The 21,442-nt window shown below is 40.7% G+C and overlaps 1 protein-coding gene across 4 annotated transcripts in view; it reads left to right on the forward strand.

Moving 5' to 3' along the window:
* Window positions 1-9,324: 9,324 nt before the first annotated feature.
* The window catches only part of ATG10 (autophagy related 10), a 109,120-nt gene continuing 97,002 nt past the window's right edge, over window positions 9,325-21,442 (forward strand). The window contains exons 1-2 of one of the 4 annotated variants that reach the window (XM_080973077.1): window positions 9,325-9,354; window positions 13,803-13,925. In XM_080973077.1, coding sequence (XP_080829203.1) covers window positions 13,803-13,925 — 123 coding nt within the window. In that variant the 5' untranslated portion in view covers window positions 9,325-9,354. Of the gene's footprint in view, window positions 9,355-9,510; window positions 9,807-12,652; window positions 12,772-13,802; window positions 13,926-21,442 lie in introns of those variants that run through there. The other 3 variants (XM_080973074.1, XM_080973075.1, XM_080973076.1) reach the window with 3 other exon arrangements.

Raw genomic sequence — 21,442 nt, forward strand, 5'->3', positions numbered from 1 at the left:
ACTAGACTTCTTAGAGTGCATTACAGCAATCCAGTCTTGAAGTAACTAATGCATGAGGACCATTGCATTCTTAAGGTTTTATAATTCATTGGCTTTTGTTTTATTGCGGGCATGATTGTCTTTACCTGAATGCTCACAGTAATATAAAGAGGTTGCAGATACAACCATCTCCCCTTCTCCATAAACTGCGTTAAGCCTGGTTTAAACCTTCCCAAGAACAGAATGCCTGTTGCAGTCTTAGCAGCCGCTTTCACATTGCTCTGGGACAACTGTAAAGGGTTCCTGATCCCACAGTGTTTTGAACAGAACCAGTGCTTTTTTTTCTGGGGGGGACGCATACACCTAAACATTCTGTACTTTTGTCCATTTACTGTATTTATTTTTCCCAATTTGAACTATAAAATGGTGATTTTCTTGAGTCAGAATGAGAGTACCCCTAAACATTTTTTTAGAAAAAAAAGCACTGAACAGAACTATGTCTGTACAATGGGCCACCCCCTTTGCAGACATTCCTTCAATATGTGGTCAGGGTGTGGGGGTGCAAGGGATGGGCATGGAGTGCAGCCCTGCTCTCTGCCTTCATCTGCAGAATGTAACATATTCAGAGGACTAAAATCTTCTATCCATGTGGTTAGGGATTGTATGGTTAGGTAGCAGTACCAACAAGAATAACTCAGCTGGGGTTTTTTTTTCTGGCTTTGCATACCTCCTGAATTGCTCCCATCTCATGGCACAGTAACAGCACTTTATGAAAGGAATCCCATTCTGGCGTTCATAAGTATGGGTTTTAAACATTAGCCTTTGGTAGTACTTGATATTTCTGGGAACCAGCCAAGAAGGTAACATTTTGGCTGATCAGCAGCAGTTTCCTCTGAGGACAGGAATCACTCAATACTGCTTTTCCTTTTTGACATTTCCATTGCTCCAACTATGTTTCTTTTATGTCTGTCGAACAGAGAAGTGGTACCTCAGGTTACAGATGCTTCAGGTTACAGACTCTGCTAACCCAGAAATAGTTCCTCGGGTTAAGAACTTTGCTTCAGGATGAGAACAGAAATCGTGCTCCCGCAGCGCGGCAGTAGTGGGAGGCCCCATTAGCCGAAGAACAGTTTCACGTTAAGAACGGACCCCCAGAACAAATTAAGTTCTTAACCCGAGGTACCATTGCATTTACTTTTTAAAAGCATTTTAACATACATTAAAATTAGCTACATTGTGATCATGCTGTTGTTGAATTAACCCCGCTGCAAAGTAGCACCACATTATTATTATTATTATTATTATTAATTAAATTACTATGTGACCCTTCATCCAATGATCACAGGGCAGTTTACAGTATAAAAACACAAAAAAGTACATAACACAGTAGCAAATGAAAACAATAAGCTCCCAGTTTAAAAGGCCATAGATTCCTTAATTAGCCAAAGGCTAATTTTGATTTGTATGCACATTTACAACTTATAGGGTGTGGGTTTTAAACACCTTTGGTCAGAACAAGACATTATTAGATTATCAGGCCACTGCTGAAAAAAGCAATCCTGTGGCTCCTGTGATAACATGTGGCAATGTGCTATCAGACAAATGGCAGCCGCCATAGGTTATAAAGAAGTGAACGGGTGTGCCATATCAGTTGCTGGAGAACACAAATAGTAAGAGTGCAGTTGCCCTCAGGTGCTACTTGCAGGCTTCCCTTAGGCATCTGATTGGCTACTGTAGGAACAGGACGTTGGACAGAATTGGGCCTTTGGCCTGCTCCAGCAGAGCTGCGTATATGCTCACTACTGGGTTTTTTTTGGGGGGGGGGAGAAGAAGCTATATAAAGCAGCCACCTAACAGTTTCCTAACAGAGCTTGATAAATTAAAAGTGTCCTTTCTCCCAAACAAGCTTCCACCAGATATCTTTAAATATTGGTTGTAGTATTGTAGTTCATGTAACTATAGTGCTTGTGATACCCAGATGGGAGGTGGATAGCAATGGATGAATGACTAAATCCTGCAAGAGCGGCATGATAGCTATCAAGAAGATCACCTGCGTATTTGATGAGAACTGGTGCCTGACGACAACCGGCTCCCTTCTGCTCTGGTTCGGGAGAGTATGTTATCGCCACCATTCAAATAACTCCATAGGAACCAGTTAGTTTTCTTCAGAATTTCCATCCCTCCTTAGCATGCGCTCCACTCTCTTCCCAAAGCCCTAGAGAAATTCTGACTGCGTCAGAGCATTACAGCATGCAGCTGATTAGAAACTGTGTTTCAGGCTATTACTCTGTAAAGCAGTAGAATTTTAGCTGTGGAATTTGAAAGTAAGGGAATGAAATGAAGACAATGGTTGGTTGGTTTCTTGAGGCTTACCGTTGACTTAAAGTCAGCAGAAGAGTTAATAAAGCCAAAAGGAAGAGCACACATCAACTGTAAAACGATCCCAGTATGTGTAATAGTTTTTCTGTTGCTCTGCAACCATATAGTTTGGGATATTATATACTGGCGAGTACCCCCAAACAGTTGTGTTAATATTTTTGCTAATGAGTTCTGACCTGTATAGGTAGTGCCTGATAATGACTGTAATTAAAAGTCTTACAAGCCTCATCAACTAAATCCTTTTCTCCCTTGAGGCGTCTTCTAAATGGTTATTTGCATTTGGTTTTGTATTCCTACCCCCACCCCAAAGTTTTTAGGTCAAGGTGCTTGCCAGGCTTTTCAGACAATCTGCAGAAAATCAAGGAAGTATTTAAGTCAGACAACAACCCACTATGCATCTACCCCAGAGCAATCTCATGATGTTAGGTGGTACTACTCTAGTATTGTGGTATTTGTGTATTCTTCATTTGCTGCTCTTCTAACTTTTTCTTATTTACTTGTTTGCACAATAGTTTCATGGTCATCCCGGGCTGCTAACATTCAGCTTTAATCCAACTGAGTAGATTGGCTGCAGAATGAATTGATAGTTGGGTCAAGATATTAGCTAAATGTGTTTGGGCTTGCCATTAGGAAAGCTTGCCAGCAATTTGTGAATAGCTATTCAAAGCCCTAGGAGACTTTAGAAGTGGCAAAAACAGATATCATTTTATTACACAGGATAAATTGCTCTGTATGTACTATAGATTCGTCAGATTAATGTGAACTGTAGGAAACTTGTGTTGTGGGTATGTAAAACTAAAGAGAAATTTATTTCAGTAATGTAATATTTATTGAATCAGTGACTTTACAATAATACAAATAAAAAGATATGGACTGGAAAAAACAGATTTGCTGTATTTTAAGATTTAAAAGCAACTTTCTGATGGAAAGAACCTGAAGCAGTGTACAGTCAAAGCACAAATGTTGCATGATGTGATGAAAGACCAAATCTGAATATAGATGGACTCTGCCACAGACTCTGCTGGACCTCCACATCTAGCGGGAAATTACAGCTTTCAGAGACAAGAAGCTAACTACTCTCTGACAGCAATAAAAGTGAAGTCTAAGCCAGTGAATTAAACGTTCTTGAAAATGTGATGGGCCGAGCAATCCTATAGTCATATTATGCTGGGGTGAAGATACATTGCCACTACACCAGCAGAACAGTTGCCGAAGCCTATACTCACCCTGTTGGGGTAGGGGATCTAAAAGTGAAGGGAAAAATACCCACCTCATCCCTGGAAACTTTGCCAGTCCACTCCAGCAAGGGGCACAGTCAGAAATGATGCCTACATGCCACACAGACGAGGCGAGAGTCAATCTGCACAAACCAATCTGAGCAAATGGCTTTATGTCACAGCATTCCTAACACTCAAGAAACGCAGAGAATCAGGCAGAGGCAGTAGCTGTAGCCAAGGAAACTCTGTGGCATGCTGTGCTAAAACACAAATATGCAAGCATGCTCCAAGGATGGCTTGTTCAGATCTCACCTTGGTTGAAATATTTAACTTCACCCCTCTCCCAACAGAACAAAATACATGGATGGCTCCAGTCAGCCAGCCTGGTTGCCTTTGGGCCGTCAATCTGGCCCTACCAGCTGACTCCTGCTCATCCCTCAATTTCATGATAATATAACTTTGGGTGAGCAACACAGGAAAAATGGTGACCTTGGAAGCCAGCCAGCCTCTCTTGAGGCAGGGGCACATGCTCTTTGGGCAATTATGGACCCAAGTGGTACCATGGAGGCGGCAGAGCTTCCTCTGGTACATGCAAGTTCAGCCACACTCTGTGATCACTGAGTGCCATAGGGCAAGGGTACCAGCTGTGGCATCCAGGACCTTGGATTGGAATGGGCATCGTGCAGTGCTAGCCTAATGTGTGGCTGTGTGCTACTAGGTGGACTTTATCCTGCAGCTTCGGAAGGTGGCTTATGGAAAGCAAAGGGAGACATACAGAGAGAGCAAGCAGTAAACAACAATCAGCGGTTAGTAGGCTCCAGAGCTGGATACACAATAGATATTTCTAAGTGAGGGAACAGGGGGAAGAGGAAGCGGTGTCACCTGAGTGATCAGTCAGTATCTAAGCATCCTCATATCTAAGCATCCTTTGGAGGGGAGAGGCTCCAGTTCCTCTCCCTCTTGGAGGATGAAATTTGACTCTAGTGGCAGCTTGCTCTGCTTCATTCTCTTGTCCTGTGATGCTGTAATCTAACAGACCCTCAGCCATCAATCTTCAGTACAGGATTGCATCCTGACAGACTTTGCTATTGGAGATGGGCTTCAGCAAGCTACTTCCTGTTAACTGTGCTCTCTCGCTCTCTCTCTCTCTCTCTCTCTCTCTCTCTCTCTGTCTCTGTCACTCCCCATATGCAGTGACTAAACAGTAACCTATTTCACAGGGCTGTGGATGCTCAGATCTTTATTTAGTTAGGGACTTGTAGGATGACCTTGGGCAAGTCATTATCTCCGCTTGTATTTTGTATGAAATCATAATTACTTACTTTAGTCTTTCCAAGTGGAAGACTAAAAATAAAACAAACCTATACAGCACATTTACAAGACTGATGTGATTATAGCTATGCCATTCCGTTATGAAAATGGCTCCCTTTTTCTAGAATGGGTGCTAGAAATAAATAAAGTGGGCTCATTTTAATTTGGCCAGAGTTTTTCAGCATGGCTGAGATAAGTAATCTTGAGGCTTTGGGCATGGTGGTTCTGCTGCCCTGTGACCAACATTTTGTGAGATAAGCAGCCCCATATAACCAACATGCTTCAGTCTAATTAACACATAAATGGGGTTAAAACTATAGTGTAAGCTGTCCTGCCACACTTAGCTATGTTCACTACCTCTCACATTGGAAGGCAATAGGACATGATGCCTTTGTTTTCTCTTCAGTTGACCTGAAAAGCTCAGTGTGTGAAGAACAACCAGCTTAGCCACATGGCTTTCACAAGCTATGCTTGAGTCCCTATACCAATAATTAAGGAAATTTCACCACTGCAACAAAGCCAAGTTTTGCTGCATTTTCAAGCTTTTCTGAATGCTGTATGGAAAAGCACACGAATCTGATCTTTGGAGAATTTGTAAGTAAACTATTTTTAACTTAACAAGCATGTGGTCTTTTTCTATGCTAGGGTACTGGAAACTTTGGAAAGAAACATTTTAAGGGGACATTTTGGAACTCATTTTAAAGGGGACATTTTTAGCTTTTACTGTTGATATTTCCATGCTTTACTTTGCTGCATATTTTTGTGATTTTAAATCTCTGCTGGATTTATCTGAGTGCTTGCCCCAAACTTGGATCTTGGCATCCAGGAATTCTCCTTTTATACCTATTTTTCCCCTTGAACCAACACATTTCAAGTGTATGTGTTTGCTTGCCATCTGCTCAGCAGACACAGCACAAATCTCCTGTCTTTTTCCAACAGAAATTGCCTTAAAGTTGTTGACTCACTGGTTTCCCTCTGCTCAGTAAAGGACGTCAAAACAATAAAAATGACATTTGACTCCAGGTGTAGCAGAGGACAACTCTAAATATCTTCAATGCTTTGAATACAGACTTTTCCTCTTAAATAGATGCTGCCTACTCACTGAATCTATACCTCACTGTAAGTACTGTTAGACCAGGGATCGGCAAGGTTTTACCTGCCTGGGCCGGTCAAGTCCTGTGGAGATCTCTCTCGTGTGCATGCGATTTCCGGTGTCTGGGCATGCGCAGACGCGATTTCCAGCATCTGTGTGTGCACACACACGATTTCCAGCGCCGCAGAAGCGAGTCCCCTCACCGTGTCGGTTTAGTGCAGTGCGCAGGGACTCGCTGAGTGTGCGGTTTGGTTTGGTGGCGGCCGGTTAAATTGCCTCCGTGGGCCACTTGCGGCCCATGGGCTGCAGGTTGCTGACCCCTGTGTTAGATAAACTGTGAATGGTAAATTGGTCCTGTTATACCTTTCCTCTAGGAAGATTATCAGATCTTCACACACACAACTGTAAAATAGAATGCGCAAGTTTTCAGTACTGATTTATTGAATAATTATCATTGAGGATTCCATTAACAATTATTGAGGATTTCAGTCATTTCCGCATGACTTGTAGACAAGGAATAAAACATTCATTCAGATTACCGTATGTGCGTTTTTTTAATTTAGGAAATTTGTATTTTGTACCCCAGCAAGAGATCTCAATGTGGTTTTCATAAAAAGTACACTAAAAATTATGACCTATTTAACTACAGTATTGGAAAACAACAACAGGTAATGTAGGTAAAATTCCACAAAGATGAATGTGAACCATGTGGAGAAAACATTTTTATTTCAAGTTTCATTTGGGGGGGGTGTCTCACCCACATCACATGTTTTAAGTACTCTTATACCAGTTTAACTGTCATGGCTCCACCAAGAATCTTGGAAACTGTAGTTTGTTATGGGTGCTGAAAGTTGTTAGGAGACCCTTCACATAGCTACAATTTTCATCATCCTCAACAAATTACAGTTTCCAGGATTATTGAGGGGAAGCCATGACAGTTAAAGCGGTCTAAGAGTGCTTTTACCATATGGTGTTGATGGGCTTGACAACAGCTGGATTTTGGCTAAGCATTTCACTCAAATATCAGTGTGTGTGTGTAATTAAAGTGGGTTGAAAAAGTCAGCTCTATCTTTCTTTACAGAGTTGGCAAGAAGTGAAAAATGAAACGGCTAATATTTAGGAACAAATCATATATCCAGACAAAGTCAGTGATGCAGAGGAATTTAGCCAACTCTACATCATTTATTTGACAGTACCACATGGCAAGCAATGGCAGAGTTGGCTTTAAAAGCTGAAGACAGATTGTTTCTTTAGTTTGTACTTTGGGTGAAGTATAACTGCAGCATAGTAAAGTATCAAACAGATAAAACATTCTGGGTATAATTACATAGTCAGCAACTTGTGATACCCACTGTAATGGAGTTGGTCTTAGAGAGGTCACTAGGAATGCTTATAACAAATGTTATGAAGCCCGATGATCAACAGCCTCTTGGGTCATGTTAAACTTACTCCCTTTTTGGCTTGAATATGTCACTAAATTTATCTGTGCTTGTCGGTCATTGTTAACAAAAATCTTCTTCAAAATGCCCTACACTGGGAGGGATTATGTCCAGCACCTCGAAAGAGGCAGTGGTGCAGACCTTCCTGAAGATCCTCCTTGGATCTAGAGGTTTTAGAAAACTACCACCTAGTCTCTAATATTCCCTTCCTGAGCAACATGATTGTGTGTGTGTGTGTGGCCAGTAAGCGGCAGAAGGGAAGCAGATTGTCTACACACTCTGGTTTTAGGATCAAAACATCTTTGGTTACTCTGATAGATGACTTTTATTGGGAGAGACAAGAGGGAGTGTGGCCATGTTGGTTCTTCTCAGCCTCTCAACAGTTTTCAGCATCATTGATCAGGATGTCCTTCTGGACTCAGTCAGTGTGGTTGGAGCTGGTGGTGTCACTCCTATCCGCATGGTTGGTACCAGATAGTAATACTAGGCAACTGTTGCTTAGATCTGTGGCTTTTGAGCTGTGGGGCCCTACAAGAGTCTTTTCTGTTATTTCTGCTATTCAACATCTGTATTAAAGTATTGAGAGCTGTCACCTGGGGATTTCAAGCACAGTACCATCAGTATGTATCAGTATGACATGCAGCTCTCTCTCCCATCTGAATCAGACCCTTAACAGTATATTTTCCCATATATTTGAAATGCTTTCCTTGTGTGTCTTTTGTACAATACGGCCAGTATTGTACTCAACACATTAATTAATTCCAACAATAGGCACTATTTATAAGGTAGCTTGTAACAGCATTTTTCATCTTTGTGTCCTTATATTTATTTCACATGATAGTGTTTGAATTTCCAAATATTACTTATAAAGTTACTTTACCATCTCCATTTAGTATACAATTATATAATCAATAATTATTTTAACAAATGGTGAAGAAAGGGTTAAATATTCTATTTTGTAGTTTTGTATTATTATTTTTTAATAGAAGGGGTAGCAAATGGAATGTCACAGCCACACCATACATTTAAAGCACTCTTATACCACTTTAATAGTCATCTCTCTCCCCCCCCCCCCAATTCTGGGAACACCCATTAAAAACTACAGTTGAGAGTTTTTAGGAGACCTCTAACAAGACCTACAATTCCAAGCATCTGTAACAAACCAGTTCCCATTACTATTTGGAGGAAGTCACAACTGTTAAAATGGTATAAGGGGTCTTTAAACAGTTTAAAATGGTATAAGTGGTATTTAAACTTAATTCAAATAATTTCCCCTTTGAATGGACCAGAGCTTCTTTTCGATCTATCCTATATAATGCCTGCACTATGTGCAAGATTGGTTCCCCTCTGAAGTACAGACAACTCTCCATTTACATGGGGGTTACATTCTGAGGCACCACACATTTAAGTGAAGTCATTTCTATTGGGAACACCATTGAAAAAGCATGCAAACACCCTCCCTTTGGAAACCCTGGTGGGGGGGAACCCCCAAGTTCCACCACAGTTGCTCTCTCCAAGCTTCCTTGCTCAAACTCCAACTCTCCCCAGGCGTCATAGGTCAGTGCAAAGACTTGTGGGATTGCTATGTTCTATTTTTGCACATTTTTTGCAGTATTTTCGTGCTCTTTCAGGGCTCTACTTCACTCTGCCTCATGGCCCCCAGAAAGTTACCTCGCTTCAAGGTTATTGGAACGAGGAAGGCTGCCTTCTGCCAAGTTCTCACCAAGACTAAAAGATTTCAGCAAAACATTTTACAATTCTGGATGAGATGAGTCAGAGCAACAAACTGCAGGGACTGGCAAAGTTCCCGCCACCTCTCAGAACTTTATCTCGCCTCATCGCTTTGGTGAAGTTAGCCAGCGCTCATTTTTTTGCAGGCTGCTAGGAGAGGAGCAGCAGGTTGTGTACTGTGAACCCTAATTTGCTCCAATAGAAGGTAGGAATTTTGGGGAGGAAAAGTGTTGCCGCTTTGCAAACGCGGAAATCCAGCGGGAACAATTCCAGCTGCCTCATGTTTAGCAACACACTTTTTTTTTTTTTTAATAAGGGAAAAAGGGGGACTTGGGAGGACCTTCATATTAAACGCTGCCAACCCTGAAACAACGCGCAACACCCTTTCCCAACACAACGCTTTCCCTCTTTAACCGCCCCCCTCGCATACAGACGCGCATGCGTCGGACTAGCACATGCGCTTTCGAGGTGCGGGTCCCAAGGCTTTTCCCGGAGCCCGAGAGCGGAGAGAGAGAGAGACAGGAAAGGAAACCGCGCGGGTGCTTCTGCGCTTGCGCTCCTCCGCGCGCTCCCCCCCCTCCCCCGAGCTCCTCCCACAAGAAAGGAAGAGACGGAGCCTTGTGCGCATCCGTCAGAAATTGGCGGGAGGCGGAGAAGGTGAGCGAAGGGGGGAGCCGAGGCGATGAGGGAGGATGGAAAGGAAGAGGCGGTCGCAGGGCGCTCGGGTGCTGCCGGCAGCCCCAGCCTGGCAGAAGGCGCCGAGGCTGGTCTCCCGAGGCTGTTTCCCCCCGAGGGGCTTCCCGTCGCTCTTTGCCAGCCAACTTCGCCTCAGAGGCGCGGTTTGGAAACTCCCGCCCTGGTCACCGGCCTCCGTTTGAAACTGCCATTGCCCACAGCCCCCTCAGTGTACGCTGTTTCTCTCTCCCCCCCCCAACCGTAAACAGGAATGCCATAGGGGTGTGTGTGTAATAATAAACCTTTATTGTCACTACACCACCTGTGTGCAGTGAAATTAAACGGGGGGGGGGGAATTGTTGTGCTGCCTTACTGCATGTTTTTCAGGGGGATTTCCACCCCACAGTACACAGATCTCTTCTTGTCCATACAAACATGCCGAAAGCAGGAGTGGTTTTACAGGCGAGGAGGAAGGGCGCTGGTGGCGCTGTGGGTTAAACCACAGAGCCTAGGACTTGCAGAACAGAAGGTTGGCAGTTCGAATTCCCGCGACGGGGTGAGCCCGGTCCCTGCTCCTGCCAACCTAAAGCACGTCAAAAAGTGCAAGTAGATAAATAGGTACCGCTCCAGTGGGAAGGTAAACGGCGTTCCTGTGTGCTGCTGTGGTTTGCCAGAAGCGGCTTAGTCATGCTGGCCACATGACCCGGAAGCTGTACACTGCTCCCTCGGCCAATAAAGCGAGATGAGCGCCGCAACCCCAGAGTCGGTCACGACTGGACCAAATGGTCAGGGGTCCCTTTACCTTTACCTAGGAAGGAGAAACAGGCTTGCAATTCGAATGGCAAACTGTGCCTTGGCACAGCCTGGTCCCCTGGGACAAGAAGTTTCAGGCCATTTGAAAACAACAACAACAAGGCACGTTTTCATTTGGGAGCCCTGCTGCCTCCCCGTTGCTCCTGGCTCAGCCAAATGAGGGAAATGTGAGCTGTGGAAAGGTGCACATGTTTGTGCTGGTCATTGGTCACCACAGCAGCCCCTTTGGGTGGTTGGAACTAAGCAGCATCTGAAACGTAGGGAGCGGAGAGGTTTGTAAACACAGCAAAAGACACCTGTGCTTTCTGAAACTTAGAGCCAGTTGGAGATGTACTAAATATTCCCGGCCAGTGTTCTCTGGTGTGTGCATAAGGAGGAACCCTGCTGGCTCAGATCAGTGGTTCATCTAGTCCAGCATCTTGTTTCTTACAGTAACCAATCAGGAGCCTATGTAGCCCTGAAGGGGGATGCGGCTTGTTATTCTGCAGCAATTGGTGTTCAGAGGCACAGGCAGGATCTACAATGAAAGGTTGCAGTGCTTAATGCTCCTGCTCACTGTTCCATTCAGTCAACCATGCCCTCTTCCATGATACTGTAACTTAGGTGCTGGGCGAAAATGTTATATGAGATGACCATCAGGGTCCTTTCCAACCCTACAATTCTTTGATTCTAACAAGGCCTTCGGCTGATTGAACAATTTATGGCCTTTTAATTGTGTTCGTGAGAAGGGCATTATCAGTTTGTTTTTTGGTGTGTATTTTGTGTTCTCATTTTGTATTTTTATGCTGTAAATTTCCTAATAATAATAATAATAATAATAATAAAATTTATACCCCACCTATCTGGCTGGTTTTCCCCAGCCACTCTGGGTGGCTCCCAACAGAATTAATGATGATGATGTTGATGATAGTAATAATGATAATAATACTGTGGTACCTCTGGATGTGAACGGGATCCATTCCAGAGCCCCATTCGCATCTTGAGCAGAACGCTACCCGCCTCTGCACGGGTTGCGATTCGCCGCTTCTGCGCATGCACGTGACATCATTTTTAGCGCATGCGCGAGCGGCGAAACCCGGAAGTAACCCATTCCGTTACTTCCGGGTCACCGCGGAACGCAACCTGAAAATCATAGAATCATAGAATCATAGAGTTGGAAGAGACCACAAGGGCCATCGAGTCCAACCCCCTGCCAAGCAGGAAACACCATCAGAGCACTCCTGACATATGGTTGTCAAGCCTCTGCTTAAAGACCTCCAAAGAAGGAGACTCCACCACACTCCTTGGCAGCAAATTCCACTGTCGAACAGCTCTTACTGTCAGGAAGTTCTTCCTAATGTTTAGGTGGAATCTTCTTTCTTGTATGCTCAGTCAGAAACAAATTTAACCCAAGGTGTGACTGTAAAGCGATAAAACATCAGACATTAAAAACTTCCCTGAACTCTGTGATCATATCTATCTATTCCATCCCCCTTCCTAGCTGATCTTCTGTTTTCACCTCATCTTTCAGCACTGCAGCTTCTGAGTATTCCTAGTCCTCACTGCTTTTGGAGTTTCTTTAGGCTTTTTGTTTTAAAAAAAGGATTTTTTGTACTGTATTTAGGAAATTTGAGGATACCTCTGTCCCTCTTGTATGTGGGTGCTGGTGTTTTTGCTACAAAACAATGACACTGACATCTGAACAATGAAGATAAAGGAAACAATGTTATGTGTTTCTGGGGGAAGCCTTTGAAAGTCTCACTTAGGCAGGATACATTGAGACTTTTGTGATGTTTTGGGGTCATTTTCAGGTTTGATGTGATGTGTATATGTGCAGTCACACACATATTGAACATGTGTAAATGGGGGTTGTCTGTAATTTAAATGCATCAGTTAAAGCTTGCATATTACACCAAGATGAATCTGAAAACAATAATGTATTTTGGATTTTCAGGCACTCTATCTCTCCCCTCCCCACTCCCTCAATTTTTAAGTCTAAGGCAGGTATTAGACTAGAAAGATCTACCAAGTGTTTGGTAAAATACCACACGTGTCTGATGGGCTTCATTCAACATGAGAGACAAGTTGTGCAGCACTGCTATAGGATCCTTAATTCTGAAAACCAAACATAAAGGAAGATTGGTACTGTTACAAGGTATAAGAGCAGACTAAATTCTCATGGGTGCTTCAGAATTTAGCAAGCTTCTTATATGTGCATTTAATAAAATAACTGGCCAATTATTTCCTCTTATAATGATTTTATTGTACAAGTATGGGGAAAGAAGCAATACTGCATTATAATTTTCACTTTCTCTGTTATGCCTACATCTGCTCATTTGCTAAAAACAGGTGGTTCTATTTAAAGTGTGTGTGAAGACTACAGTATTTTTACCTGCACTGTGTTGATTACAATTTCACATCTGATAACTGCATCGGGAGATGTAGTAATTACTGACATTTTCCCCAAACTTGGAAACTTCCCAGTTCCTTGTAATCCAGAGTGTGGTGATATTTGATCCTACTCATACTGTCAATATAATCCATGTAAAACTGAGAGATACAAATGGCAGAATGTTCACCTATATCAGCATTTCAATCCTTGAAAGTGGTCTGCTTGTCCAAGCTCTGCTCATTTTATTGAAGCATATTGTCTGACAGAATGCATTACAGGTTGAAGTGTAAAAAACAGTACCCATTCTGGAGAGGCTTCTGCCTTTGGAAAAGTATACTAGAATTGTACAATTGTAGAGTTAGAAGGGACCCTGAAAGTCATCTAGGTCAACCCCCTGCAATTCAGGAATCGTTAGCTCAGGGATGGGAAGTCTTTAGCTTTCCAGATGTTATTAGGTTATAGCTACCAACCACTGGTCATGTTGGTTTAGGCTGATGGCAGTTGGAGTCCAGCAACATCTGAAGGGATGTAGGTTTGAAATTCCTGCATTAGCTTAATGGCCAATCAAACTGTCCAGGGAATAAGTTACTATAGAAATATTATACCATCAGGTAATGACATGAAATCATTGTCCATAAGTAGAAAGTTCATCTGAAAGCAAGAGATTGGGCAGTAGCCCAATTCCTATTGTTTGTTGATCTCTTGTATTGCTTCCTGTTCCTTTGGGAGAGTTATATATTCTATTTAGAGTTAACTATACCTGCCAATACTAACACTTTGGTTTTTTAAAATAGATGTCACTTAACTTGTGTGGTGAAGATTTCTTTCTGGAAGAGAATAAATTCAAGCAATATTGTGCAGAATTTATCAAACACTCTCAACAAGTAGGAGACAATTGGCAGTGGAGAATTGTAAAGGTATGTGCCAGATTTTAATCTCTAGCCGAAACACTGTGTTGCTAGTTTTGTCTCAAATTTTATAGGCCAGGGATGTTTTTTAATGTCCAGGAAGGCTTGCCTGGTGCCTTCATTGCATATCTTTAAATGCCAGGCAAAAACATTCATTTTCTTCCAGGCCTTTCTTTTGGCCAATTAAACAATCTATGACCTTTTAAGCTGGGTGGTGGATGGTGGTTACTGTTTTGGTTTGTTGCTATGTTATGTATTTTTGTGCTTTTATATTGCAAACTACCTTGTGTTCTTTGGATGAAGGGCAGAATAGAAATTTAATAATAATCTGTACTTCTGTTTTACTTTGTTACCTTTTGTACACTATGGTTCCTTCAAATCGAAAAGTAGTTTGTGGATTCAATGTGTGTTTAAATATTTTTTAAGGTGTTTTTAAAACATGGAATTATCAGAAATATTGTATAGTTTTGGAAATATTTACAAAAGTTACCAATACACATACACACGCACACACACGCTTTTGTGTTCACAACTGGCATTTAAAAGTATCTTAGAAAAATATATGTCACATAAGTAATATTTTGTGGTAAAAATAGTCAAGTTTGGGAGTTAAATGTCAAGGCTAAGTGATTGTTGTATGTGAGGGTTTTGTTTCATAGCGAATCGGATCTTGATTGCAAAATTTCAGTGCTATAGTCAATTGTTCTACTAATTTATTTTACTCCTTTCCTTCCTCAAATGTGGTCAGGGTATTGTATATGGTTGTGTCTGCCTCTCCCCATCCAATTTTGTCTTTACAACAACTCGGTAACGTATCAGGTTGAGCCTGGGACCGGATTACCTATGAGATCACCTTATCCCATATGTGCCCACTCAACCATTTTGATTGGTGGAATTGGCACTACTACAGGCGCCACATAATATCCGTTGCACATTTGTAAGAACTCAATTGTTTAGTGTGACAGCAACAGCACTTTGGAATTCCCTGCCTATTGAGATCAAGCAGGTGATTTCACTGTACTCTTTCTGGCACCTACTAAAAACACTTTTGGTTAGGCAAGCCTACCTAGATGCTTGGAAAGTTGAGGTAATTTTAATTTTTGTTAGTATTTTAACTTTTGTATGTTTTTAAGAATGGTTGTGAATTTTTCTTGTTTTAACATTTTGTAAACTGCTTTAAGGTTGTTTTTTTAAAACAACAGCAACAACCAAGTGAGACAGGGATTTGACCTTAGGTTTCCTTGGTCCTGGGCAGACCCTAGGCCTCTGTGCAGTATTATGCTACTATAGGAAATGGGAACCTGTCTATACAGATTATCTTGAGCATAGCTCATGGCTTTAGTTTCAGTTCACGTGCCTTGCCTGCAAACAGTGCCAGGTTAAATCCCTGGCATCTCCAGCAGGGCTTGGGAACTATCTCATTTTTAAATCCTGAACAACCACTGCCAGCCATAGGCAATACTGAGCTAGATGGACCAGTGATTTGACTTGGTATTCGGCTGCTTCCTATGGTTTTGTGATCATACTTTAGTTCCATTAAAATTACAGAGGCATACAGATGAAGGGTAGTATGCAAATTTATTTAATAATAATAACAATAAGTGCATGTTGCATGAGAGTAGCAGTGGATACAATGCTATGCAGTAAGCCCTGCTATTATCAGTGGGATTTACCCAGATGAAAATGTGACAAGAATTGCACCCAAATCCATTAATTTCAATTTGATTTGAGAATACCCGACTTCTGAATTGTAGCTGGCATTTAAGTTCAGAATTCCATAGCTACTGAATATGCTACTGAGATCTTTCTCTTCCTGGTAGATCCTAACCCCCCTCCCCAATTGCTTAGATTTGAGTTCAGTTATTGTTCCTCATTGAACATTACAGCTGCATATGCAAAAAGAATTGGTTTGTTCTAGCACAGGTACGTTCTGAATTTGGCTCATTGTGTCTTAGTGGGAATATAAATAAAGCATCACCACAAAAGCAACTCTAAGAACAAGGTAATTTTCTCTAAACTGATCTGTTCTGTGTTCAAATGTTTACTGACAGAAGCACACACTGATTTGTTTTAGGAGCAAACTTGATAAAAAGAAAGCGCTACAATAGCCCATGGCACTAGCCATACATAACACACAGAGAGAGATATATGTATATATGTAATGCTACTTAAAAGACAGAACTAATGTGCTGGAGTTAGACACACATTGATTTAAAGATCAGAGCAAATGAAATAAACTCTGTCAGAAATGATAGATTAGTCAAAGAGTTAAATTTATAGTTAAATTTGCAGCCTTGTTGAGTAATTTAATGCTACATTAATGGGTTCTGTACAGAGACTTGTTTTGAATAGAATCCTTTTATATCAGATGTTGCACATATGCTTTCTGTGTGTGTTTGTCTAAAATAAAACTTAATGAAACAGCTAATAAAACCCCAATTTGTTTGTGCTTCCTTTGAGAAATAAGCTCTTAATATGCAGCTACCATTCATTATCAACTATGCAGTTTGGTTCCCTTTCAGCAGATATTCTTCCCAGCTATGCTTGCCACGTGATTCAATCAGTACTTAAACTTTTTTGGCAAGACTTATTTGTTGAGGACAGCATGCTTAATTTGCTTATTGGAGCTAGTATGTAGGAGGTTTATAATAAAGTTGGGGGTGACAGGGCACCTGCTTCAGGTGCAGTCTTTGCAGGGATGCAAAATGGACCCCAAAGGTTTTTTAATATATTTATAGTTAATAAATAAGGTTAAATTATGCAACATTTTCTGTTTGGGATAATTGGATATGTTTTCAAAGAGGTAGATGAAAAGCCAGATAATGGGTTTTCAGGAGGCTTTGTGAAGGCAGCAGCTATAGAGGGAGGCACACTTGCATATTCTTGCTGGCTCTGCGCCTGCAACCTAGCACTTACAGCTATTGGATATTGCTGGGAGGAGAAAGTGTTTCAGAGAAAGGAGATTCTGCTCAGTTAACTGTTGATTGGAAAGCAGCAACTGGCAGGTTTTGTACCAAACCTTCCGAGCTGTCTTGATCTAGAGCCACAAACAGCAGGAATCTATGTACTGAAAACTGAGCAGCACCCTTAAAGGTATGCAGCTGTTCTAGACTCACTTTAGATTTTATTAACCATTCACCTCAGGCGCCAGGCCAAAAATAATTCCTGTTTTATTCTTTTGTACATACGTGCAAATATACATCTCCCATAGAAAAGGATGCTTCTTTAAATTTATGTGGTGCCAAGCATGAGGAAGGGGTCTGTCTGAGGTGCAAGGAGTCCCTTGAGAGAAAAATAGCATATTCAGGCAAAGTAATTTAGCATAGTTTAATTAAACTTGATGTTACAAGAGATTGGTTCAAAACAAAAATGTTGTATCACATCCCTATTTGACATGAAAATTACTTAAAGTTGAAGAAATGAAACATCTGGTTTTCTTCTGTGAAATTTCAATGAAGCTATATTCCCAAAGAGGTAAACATTTTTGCTGAAAAATATTGATGTTCCTTTCAGTCTCCCCCAGGAACAAATGTTTTCTCTAAAAGTCGTCCATGTTGCCATCTAGCTAACAAAAAGTTGTTGGTGTGAACAGCTTACATTTAGTTAATAAAATGTTGTTGGAGTGATCTGAACAAGAAAGAGACATTTATAGACTAATTCAGTTCATTCCAGGTGAACATAATAATTGGAAAATAATACTTCATATATAATATTGCATATGTCTGCACATTTGCAGATATGGTTAACCTGGTAGCTTCTTGCTAGTGGGAGGAGGGCAGTGTAAGCTTTCAGAGACGGAGAATGACACACTGGGGTGGGAGGTGCTTCTACTTGGGGTTTCATTGTAAGGTAGCAGGTTTGCTGATTGTTGGAAGTTCATAAGCTGCTTGCCTCAATCTGTGCTCTACTATATCTGTAAATAAACCAAATATTACAAAATATTTCCTCAAAGGAAAACCAAACCCTGAGTAGCACTGTCCTTAGAACTTCTCACTTCTTGAAATACTGTATATTGGTGAGGGCACTATAATACATTTCCTTCTGTCAAACTTCCCTGGCTAGCTTTGATTAGCTAAGATGGGCAAGAGTTGAGAGTGCATGTGGATGGTTGCATACTAGCAAGCAGCTTGTCTGTGTCCTTGGGCTACATCAACTAAAAATGATCTCAGAAAACTTAGTTAGGTGCAACATTGATGCCCTCATCTGGACTTGCTGTAATAACAGTATCAAGGTCATTGTGGAAACAAGCAATTTTACCCTCAACATGCTTTGCAAAGTTACAGTGGGCAACCAAAGAATCAGTCACATAGAATCATGTTGGAAGGGACCACGAGGATCATCTAGTCAAACCCCCTGCAATACAGGAATGTGCAGCTGTCCTGTATGGGGATTGAACGTGCAACCTTGGTGTTATTAGCACCATTCTCTAACCAACCGAGCTAAAGCTTGATTAACTGAATGAAGGTTTCAGAGGCAGCTTTGCCTCTCAATACCAGTGATTGCTTGGAACAAGAGAAGATGGCTCTTGTTTTTATGTTCTGCCTTGGGCTTCGCAGTGGCATCTGACTGGTTGCTGTGAGTGACAGGATGCTGGTGAGTCCCTTTGGTCTGATCCATTAAGGCTCTTCTTAATCTGCAAGAAAGAAGATGTAAAGCAGCCGTCCCCAGTCTGGGTCCTCATTCAGACTATAGACTATAACTGCTGTCAGTCCCAGCCAACATTGCCCATGGTTGGGTGATGGGAGTTGCAGAGGATGCATGAGCTGAGGAAAGGAAAATAGGCAGGATCAGCTTAGTGGAGTACCAGAGTATAGGAAACAGGACAAGGGAATGGGGTAAGCAAGATATTCCTAGGAAGGATAAAATAATGTACAGTGTATTATAAGAAGGTGCCAGGAAAGATGAAGAATTAGAGACCAGGGAAAGGAAGTTGGAGAAAAGCCACCTGGGAACAAGAAATCAAAGTTGCAGCTTACATTTGCCCACCTACCAGGTATCATCTACCTTTGCATCATTGATTCTTCTGTACACATTTCACCATTTGCTGCGGATCTGGCATTTTAAAAATCAGAAGCTTATGTAGAAAGATTTAAAATATTAACTAATGAACTGCAGCTAATTTTTGGCTGGTGAATATATTTATATATATATTCCCACACACTGTCAGCAGACCCATCTCTTATGTGTTTTATTTTGTGTTGTCATTAATTTTCCTTTTTGCCTTTATTTGCCCTGATAGCATCAGGTGGACTCTCTCACAGTGAACAAGTAGTCCTCACCACCATTCATCCCCCAAAATGTGTGAAAAGACCCACAGTGCTGCATGATTATACATCCATCTTTGTTTATACAACCTCTCATCACTTGTTTATTTTTGTGCCCATCTTGGTTTTTTTCCTCTTCCAGCTTCCTAATGCATATATTATGGTATGGCTTCATTGTAACAAGCATAGTAGATCATAAGATACATATTTGTTGTATCAATATCGTAATGGCCGTATAACTCCTATAAATGTAAACATATATTTGGGATCACATTTGCAAGAAATTTCTTATTTATTTTCACAATTGATGTCATTTTAATATGTATCCATTACTTTTGTTCACTTGTTCTCTCACATGAAGTGCTCTTTTTCTGATTTGCATGCTTTCCTAGGTCTTAGGAATAATGTACAGTATTTTAGTTTTATGATGTGAAATATGCAGGATTTTCTAACTTTCACAGACCTTAACTTTTGAAATTTAAGTTAGTGATTTCTAATGCTTTTGTTCTTACATGGCTCTTTAGTGTGAGTTTTCTGGGTCTGCATACTTTTAATGTTTAATTTTAGAAAGTGCTACTTCACATTTCCCTGATTTACAGATGGCAAATTTTCAATCACATTTTCAATGGCATATGGGAAGGATACATCCTCAATGCGTCTATTGAAATATCTATTGAACATTTGTGCCTTTTTTGTCAGTATTTACAGGTTTACCATATGTATCTAACTGAAAGTAGGTCAGCTGTTATGGCTTAAGGAATACCACCTTGTTTTATTTGCATTATCCAATGTTTTTGAGATCTCTTTTCTGAATAGAGGGTTATCTGTTGATCTATATTCATGGCCATTCCTCTGCCCCATATCTATTTTTATTTTCTCTCATTAACACATATAGCTAATATAATATAAACATATATAATATTAAAAAGTATTTTAAAGGTGATTTTTTTTCTTTTATAATGTGAAAATCATTCTTTCAATTCCTTTTGCAAATGATGCATTCCCTCCACCCTTACACTTTTGTGTATCCAATGATGTATTCTTAGGATAAATCTCCATTCCCCATCAACATTATTTATTTCAAAATTTTGTTTTCAGTTAGTTATGTTGATGACTATTTTAAGTATTTTAAAGTTTCATCCTTTTGTTTTTGAAAGAAATTGGCTGCCAGATCATGAACATGTCCTAATTAACTTATTTTCTATTTATTTCTCCTGGCCTCCGTCCTATGTCTTATACATTACTCATTGCTATTGTAACTATTAATAAAGTGTATTTCTGTTGTACTAGATCCTGTAGTACTTGTCTTAACTTCAAAATATGAAAGTGAATTAGTATGCAATCCTATGGTTCCTAGGAGGACATCCTAGGAGCTATAGTTCAGAATGAATCTCTCCATGCAGAGGAGGGGTAAAGCTCCCCCTCTCTCCCCTCCAAAAAAAGAAAGAAGGGGGAAAGCAGAAACACTTTCTCCTACTCTCAATTTCTTGGTGTGAGCCTGGCAGGGCTCTGGACTTGGTAGTTCTCTCTCCCTCCCCTGTAAGCTTGTCCTTGACTTGATAATGGCAGCTACTGTATTGGTAGCCCATATTTTTTTGGAAGTTGGGGAATAGAAATTCTGCTGGTGAGCCAATAGAATAAAAATGTTGATCTGAAAGGCTTAAATATAACTCCTGTAATGCAGTCTAGGGAAGGAAAGAGGTTGCATGTTGAGAATATAAAAATGATGGATAATTCTTTTAATATTGGGAAAGGAATGATGTACAAGATCAATAATTATATTTTTTTTAAAATAATTGTTTTTATTTTCATTTTCTAATGCACAAAAAGAAATAATAATAGGTGAAAGAGAGGAGATAAAAGCAAGACAGGAAAATAAAAGAAAGTATATGAGGAATATAGCAATATGATTCCAGACAATTGACCTTCATAGGCATTTTACCCAAGAATGTTTTTCAAAAGGCGCCCATGAGAGCAGGGCAGCTGCCAATCATATTCCTTAACTTTAATGTATTCAGTAATCAGTCATTAGATTTAATAATTAACTGAGAAGCTACAGGATAGGCATGACATGAAGTATGCCTATGACATAATGAGTATGACTTGACATAAGTATGACATGACATAATGAGAAGTGCACTAGATTGAGGAACTAATGAAGGAAAACCGAAGGGTTAAATAATATACTTGTATTAGTATTTTAAATTTACTTTTGTTTGAGTAACCACAATAATCTTCAGGTATAATTTTCTAGGTGAATTT

Source organism: Podarcis pityusensis, assembly GCF_964106645.2.
Source record: "Podarcis pityusensis genome assembly, chromosome: 11".
Classification (NCBI taxonomy): domain Eukaryota; kingdom Metazoa; phylum Chordata; class Lepidosauria; order Squamata; family Lacertidae; genus Podarcis; species Podarcis pityusensis.